This window comes from Phalangium opilio, unplaced genomic scaffold (assembly GCF_054372755.1).
Source record: "Phalangium opilio isolate 3A_F unplaced genomic scaffold, DU_Popi_V2 ptg000037l_1, whole genome shotgun sequence".
NCBI classification, from domain to species: Eukaryota; Metazoa; Arthropoda; class Arachnida; order Opiliones; family Phalangiidae; genus Phalangium; species Phalangium opilio.
The window spans coordinates 3,907,734-3,914,368 of record NW_028324160.1 but is presented as its reverse complement, the minus strand read 5'-3'; the positions used below and the strand labels follow the sequence as shown (position 1 = coordinate 3,914,368).

At 35.2% G+C, this 6,635-nt stretch overlaps 2 protein-coding genes across 9 annotated transcripts; one reads left to right on the top strand and one right to left on the bottom strand.

The window, feature by feature from the left end:
- Window positions 1-485: 485 nt before the first annotated feature.
- Window positions 486-2,554, top strand: LOC149683421 (uncharacterized). 4 transcript variants are annotated; one of them, XM_089871239.1, is made up of 3 exons: window positions 486-732; window positions 801-1,277; window positions 1,340-2,554. In XM_089871239.1, the coding sequence occupies exons 1-3, from the start codon at window positions 702-704 to the stop codon at window positions 1,345-1,347; spliced, it is 516 nt and encodes a 171-aa protein (XP_089727365.1). In that variant the 5' UTR covers window positions 486-701; the 3' UTR covers window positions 1,348-2,554. The 4 variants fall into 4 exon arrangements, with proteins under 4 accessions (XP_089727365.1, XP_089727362.1, XP_089727363.1 ...); XM_089871236.1 differs by having other exon boundaries at window positions 801-2,554; XM_089871237.1 differs by having other exon boundaries at window positions 486-952; window positions 1,023-2,554.
- Window positions 2,318-6,040, bottom strand: LOC149683420 (uncharacterized). Of its 5 annotated transcripts, none has more exons than XM_089871234.1 (7): window positions 5,716-6,040; window positions 5,503-5,657; window positions 5,103-5,444; window positions 4,956-5,045; window positions 3,107-4,897; window positions 2,910-3,045; window positions 2,318-2,844 (listed from the first exon to the last, which is right to left on the bottom strand). In XM_089871234.1, exons 3-7 carry the CDS (start codon window positions 5,382-5,384, stop codon window positions 2,600-2,602), a joined length of 2,544 nt encoding a protein of 847 aa, XP_089727360.1. In that variant the 5' UTR covers window positions 5,385-5,444; window positions 5,503-5,657; window positions 5,716-6,040; the 3' UTR covers window positions 2,318-2,599. The 5 variants fall into 5 exon arrangements, with proteins under 5 accessions (XP_089727360.1, XP_089727359.1, XP_089727357.1 ...); XM_089871233.1 differs by having other exon boundaries at window positions 5,103-5,441; XM_089871231.1 differs by having other exon boundaries at window positions 5,103-5,429.
- Window positions 6,041-6,635: the final 595 nt, after the last annotated feature.

Below are 6,635 nucleotides of genomic sequence, written 5' to 3'. Positions count from 1 at the left end.
TTTCATTTTGATATTCCAAAGATTTTTTTTAATATTGTTATTTGAAATGGCTGTTTATATATTGCTTAAGCTATACTACATCTGTATATAGAATAATCCTTGGTTTAGTGATTTCATGAAGAAAACTAAAACCTAGACTCCGGCGCGTATAACAAGTATTATCCGCAATAGGCTGAGTGAAACAAAGAGTAAATAATTGAGGCCTGAGATGAAGTAAACTCTTGGCTTTGATTTTCGTGTCTGAAATGAACAGACATCAACGGTTCAAAGTGAGCCGAAAGTTAAATACACTCTTAAATAATAATTATAAGGTTAGTAAAAGGGCTAATGGTAAACGGGTAGTAACTACAGACTTATTCTTCTCTTTATGGTGCGCATTGACTATTAGTGCGTCTAGCTACAATTTAGCTTTGGTGTTATTTAACGTTAACATTCATGTTGGCAAACTAAGAATATTGTTGAGGTGAGACGAGACGATAGTGTCAGAGAGAATTAAGTAGGGAGCGGAAGGCTGGTTGAAAAATGTAGCTCTAAAAACCACGTGACTTAAATTGTAGTACAAACCGTTTTCCGGTTTGACGTAGACAGGCACCTCCTTTATGGGCGGGTTTAATAAGACCGTTGGGCTGGGGATTGCGGGGGAAATCATTTCAAATTTCAAGCGCGCTGGTGCCACGCGCTAGCGCTACCCTGCTGGAGCCATGGCTTCCCTAAAGGGTATTCAGTTGAAAGGTAATTATTCTTTTTTTGTTACTTTAATTATAGGTCCTATAAATATTCATAATTATTACAATACTTAGGTGTTGTAAACCATTGTTTTCAATTAACTGTAAAGAAGATCAGGACCCAGATGTTCGTATTTCGCTTTGAAAAAGAAGCTGTGAGAGTGTTTTTTTCTCATCTGGACAGCGCTGGCATTAGAGAGCAGTTTATACCATACCTTGTGACAAAGGTTCAATGCGTACAATTTAAATCTACTAGGGAAGAATTTTTAAAACAAACGCATGATTTAATGAAAATAGAAAGGAAGGAACAAGAAATGGGGCATCTATTATGTACAATTTGCCCTATGTTTAACGATCTCCCACAACCAATGAAAAGGAATGTTGTAAGTCGCATTCTTCAATACTTCTTTCTCGAAATTATGGTCAAGATGGAAGTTGGGGTTGACAATGCTGTTAGCATGGAAAATGCTAAAGTGGAACGGGAAAGGAAAAAGGTGGAGCTGCTTGGATCGCAACATCGGAAACGAAACCCCTTTGCCAACATCACTAACAGTAAAGTAATTACTGAAAATACTCCTGTGACAAGATATGTAGCAGGGTACTGTGCCTTTCAGTTGGTTAAGAACAAAAAATGTCCACCAAACCTAGTCAAAATGATAGTCAAGGACAAAATCCCGTCTTCTCTCGATGTTACAGAACCAGACAAAACAGGGGCTTGGATTGTTAAATTATCTAGGGGGGGATTAATCTCAGTTACAGATGAAATGTTTAACCTAATCCAATTAATTAAAAAGATATCGGACTTAATCTATGTGACTGATGTGTCAAAAATTAGGAACCAAAATTTAAAAACCCGAACTATCCAACACATTTTTCAAAATTCAGAAATCAATGAACTCTGGAATTCAATGTACAGTGAAAATGACAGTAGAAAATGGCTTTTAAAACTTGTGGATTGTTTTTTAAACACGAGGGGTAAAGTGTTAGTTCGTGACTTATTGGAGCAATACCAATACGAAACGAAAGAAACACTCAAAGCTAAGAAAGCTTTAAGAAAATCTTTGCTCGAAAAAAGTCAGGAGTCTAAAATTCAACCCACAAGTACAATGAAACCAAATATCAAAAAGTCAAGATTATCAGTACCAGTAAAAGTTCTAGAAAGGCAAATCCCGACAATTCAAATTCCTAATACTGAAATGTCATCAGAGAGATTAGTTAAATTCAATGAACATTCTGAATACAAATTTTTAAATGGTGATCCTGATCTAGATCTATTCCTACAATTCATACCACCAGAAGATCCAACCCCAACTATTCAGATTACCGATACTGACACATCAACAAAGACATTAGTTAACATAAATGAACATTCAGAGTATTCATTTCTGAATAATGATCCTGACCTTGATCTATTTGTGCAATTTTTACCTCAATAAGCAAGCCAATGTGATATTCACTTCAATTCATTCGTGACCAAATGTTCCTAAAACATGCAACCCTTTAACTCACACACAACTTGTTATTATTTAGAATAATTAGCATAAATTTGAAACAAATGTACATAATTTATATATCTAGGAAAACAAATGTGATACGGTTCATGAAATTGTTTTTTAATTTGCCTTAAAGAGTAAGTGATATAACACTACGTTAGTTTTCAAAATTGAAGGTAATCACAGCAATAATTGGCTGATTTCGTTGTAGTAAACCAACAGTATTATAATTGTGTTCCTATTCCATGATTGTATCAGTGCATTATGTTGTATTTGTGCATTAATATGGTCAAAAATTGGTGATTAAATCAAGATACATGTTCTTAAACTTTAAAATCTGGTTACAAACAAGTTTAATAATATTTATTAACTAATAAACGTTTAAAGAACCGTCTTTTCAGAAATAGTTGTATTTCCATGAATTGCTTCTACAACCAAACCCTTTAAGGCTTTCAGCTTATCCATGTTCGCTTCAAATAGTGAAACTGATGGATTGCAGTTTCGACCTCCTGAGCATCTCTGCCTTCCAAAATACTGTTCCAGGGGGTCTTGGTTCAAATGTTGGGTTAAAACATATTTCGCACCTTTCTTCAGAAGAAATCGTACTATTTGGACTGTTGAAAGGGCTGTAATAGAAAAGGTTGACAATATTTAAATGTGGCTTATATTACATTCAGAGCGTATTAATTACCTGTCATTCGTAGCCCTTCAATAGTTGTTGCGGATAAAAGCATGTTGCTCCTTTCTGTTTTAGAATAGTCTCCTGGGCGATTTAATACATCACTCTCCCAGTCATCCAAGTATTTTATAAAGTCAACTTCTAACCACTTAATGACAAATTATATAACATGATTATTTGATTAAACCATCCATGATTAGTTTTAATACCTGCAATCGTTCATCATGCTCATGCTCATATATTCTTTTGTTGGGTTTTCTCTTTGCCAAGGCTTCAAAACAATTTCCAACATTGCACAAGTCAAAAAACTTGTCAAATGTCCTAATAAATTTAACCGTTTCTTGGTATTTATCTTCTCCGAAAAGGACTTCTATCGCAGACGCAACTGTCTCGCTCAGAACTTGACAAGCTAAATTGACTTTCATCTTTGAATATGCATTCAAGAAAACGTGACTGTATGTTAGCTTGGAAACATTTTTAAATTGGCCTTTCATTCTTAATTGCGTGTAGTAAAGGCGCAAGATAACTTTCCAGGAAATATCTTCGCCATTTATCCATAGGCTACGAGAATTGGAATTTGCCCCACTGTTGCTTACACAGTTACGCACTGTTTTTATCAGGTGAGGTGCATCTGACAGGAAGTATATGTCCCTTTCTTCATCAGCAGCGTGTATATTACTAGTGGCAAAAGGTACATTTTTGGTTCCTTGGTGATCAGCGCACATGCGAAAAACCTTACGGTTTATTGAAGCTCCGTCTCCAACAACCGCTAAAATTCTAAATCCATTGTTTTCCAACAAAGAAATGGCTTCCCAAACAATTGAATATAATTCAGCGCTCGTTACTCCTTTTGTTGGAAAATGGGCAAATGGAATTTTAATATTGCTTGTTATGCCACGAAGCATAAGTTGAAGAATGCTTGTTGCTAAAGGTGGCACAGTTGTTCCCTTTTCTCTCATCACAGTGTCATTAAGAGAGTTATGATGGTCCAAGACATCGATAAAACCAGTGACGTACCCAGTATCTTTATGACAAATTAGGTCTGGCTTGATAGCCATTTCATCCAAAAGAAGAACAAAGTACTTCTTATGTTCTGGAAGGTTATCAATGTCTGTAATATTTATCATTTCATTGATAGCATCTTCATTAAATCCTGATTTGTTTGTTATAGTGTGCTCATGATGATACAATGTTCTTGTCGTGGGTAGCTTTATAATTCCAGACAATTCTAAAGCTTTGTAGGCTGATTTGGATTTGTTTTTTATATAGGAACACCATTTAAGGAAGAATGAGTCCCATCTCATGCCATATTTAGATCTCTCCAATGCTAATAACTGTTGTTTAATAAAAAGAGCCATGAAGGATCCTGGCTTCTCTTTTTTAAGTTTCTCTTTGAAAAGTCTCTTCAATGTTGATAAGTCTTGTTTACCTTTCTCAGATAGGAGTAATTTCGTCTTGGATGCCCTTTTAGTTTTGTCTTTTATTGTAATATCTTTAGTTACTTTTTTACTTATTGCTTGGTAACGACAACGCAATGTTCTTAAACTTGACCGATATTGTTGGCATGAAGCACAACGATTCTTACTAACCGGAACTAGGCCTTCGCATCTATTGCTGTAAACAGCTTTTAAAGCACTGGAATAATTGCTATTTCGTTTGTGGTTATTTGGGCGTCTCACATTGTAAAGCCTGACAAGTTCACCATCATTATTTCCTGGGCAGATCTTAAATTTATCAAGTTGTGATAAATAGTTGTAAACGTCACGATTTGTTTTAATGTCCAGATGTTTTTCAATTTTATCACTCGGTATGTTTTTACCCAACGCAGTGATTGTCACAGTAACAGGTCCATTTCCCACAAATGAACATGATAAAACTATCTTCCCATTTATGTGTTTTATGAACATAACACCCTGGTTTACTTTTTCCATCGACCAAGACATTGGTGGTGATAATACTTTCAAGTCTAAGATATCTTGGGATCCCTTCTGATCAGACACCTATATGACAATAATGTAAATAACTTGCAGTTTTCACTATTTGCAAATCCCTGCTTACATTGCATTCTTCATATCCTTTGTTAGAAGCTTCTTGTGTATCATTAATTTCCTGTGTTTCTTCAACATCTGCGATAAGTGTTATTTCTTCCTGAAAAATATGTTTTTCAATACTCCAGAGATAAACAAATAATATAAACTAGGTTACTTGAATGGGTTCCCAAACAGATGCTAACGGAATAGGATCTGGATATTCGGGAGTTGGACCTCTGAAACCATAAAAGTGTCTCGAACAGATATAAGAACCACGAGAGACCTTGTCTATGGTGAAATCTTTTCGACTACAGGCATTAACCCATCGTTGACACTTTTCTTTTTCGTTGTTTAAAGATGGAAACTTCACAAAAAACACTCCAGGCGCTCCTCTAACCTCCCTAATGCTTGAAGTTTGTTTAGACGAGCAAGAGCCATATTTACAAACAATTCGCATTATTATTGCGTGTCAAAAATCCAAATATCGCGACGCTCTCTGTCACTGTCAGAATTACTACTGTTAGAATTACTATTAAATATTAAATTCTTTTTATAAGGAGTAATTAAAACTTCACCTTTTATCTTCTAAATAGTACTTGTTACGATTAAACGTAAGTTTTAACGTTATTCCGTGTCAAAAATCCAAATATCGCGACACTCTCTGTCACTGTCAGAAGCCTCTACTCTAAGCCTTGGACTTCTTACAAAACCTTTTTCCAACGATTAACCCCTGTTAGAATTACTATTAAATATTAACTTCTTTTTATAAGGAGTAATTACAACGTCACCTTTTATCTTCTAAATAGTACTTGTTACAATTAAACGTTAGTTTTAACATTTGAGAAATTAAATGTGATTGAAACACGAACCGACAGGTTTCGATGGTTACGCGCTCAGGTCTGCTACTGCCAGAGGCTGCTGCTGGTTGGTTCACACAGTGCCACACCCCCAACACTTTACAACCAGTAAAACACTTGCTTTTAAAACAAAGTCATGTGACCGGAAAAGAGATTGTACAGAAACAGAGAAAATAGCAACGTAGCCCACTTGTTTTGCGCTACATCCCGTTTTGCACTGTCAAAGGCTATAGCTTCCGCTCCCTACTTAATTCTCTCTGATAGTGTTTACACTGAAAACCAGTTGTGAATGTAGCTTTCAGAATATAGGGTAAACAGCTGAAGCGTAGACATAATTTCCTGTTCTTTTCCCCATTGCCTGATTTCCATGTGTCCAAGATTTATCCTTATTGGATGTAAAATGTTGTCTGCTTTACTGTACATTCGCTATGTTTGGAATACTGCTTCAATATTTCGTAAATTTTTACTTCAAAAAAGTGAAATAATTCCATATCTAGGTAAATACGTTTCTAGTAGTAGACCTCTTGACACGGAGAGGTAATATTTTGGTTTTCCCAACTTGTTAGACTTTAAAGAGCTAATGCTATAAACTAACTAAATGGCTAGTAGCCTATAATTTTTACTATCATAAGTTGAAATTGTATGTAATTTATTTCTCCGAGAGCTAGAACGTGTGGGGTTTTTATGTACGGGTTTTTGAAATTTGAGAAAGATTTTGGATTTCAAAGCAACATAAAGGGATTTTATGATTTCATTGTTAATTCTCCATCGAACATATTTAAAGATATTTTCGACCAAAATTTACGAGGTTTTAGCAACTGTCTGACCCCTCGAATATCAATATTTCATAA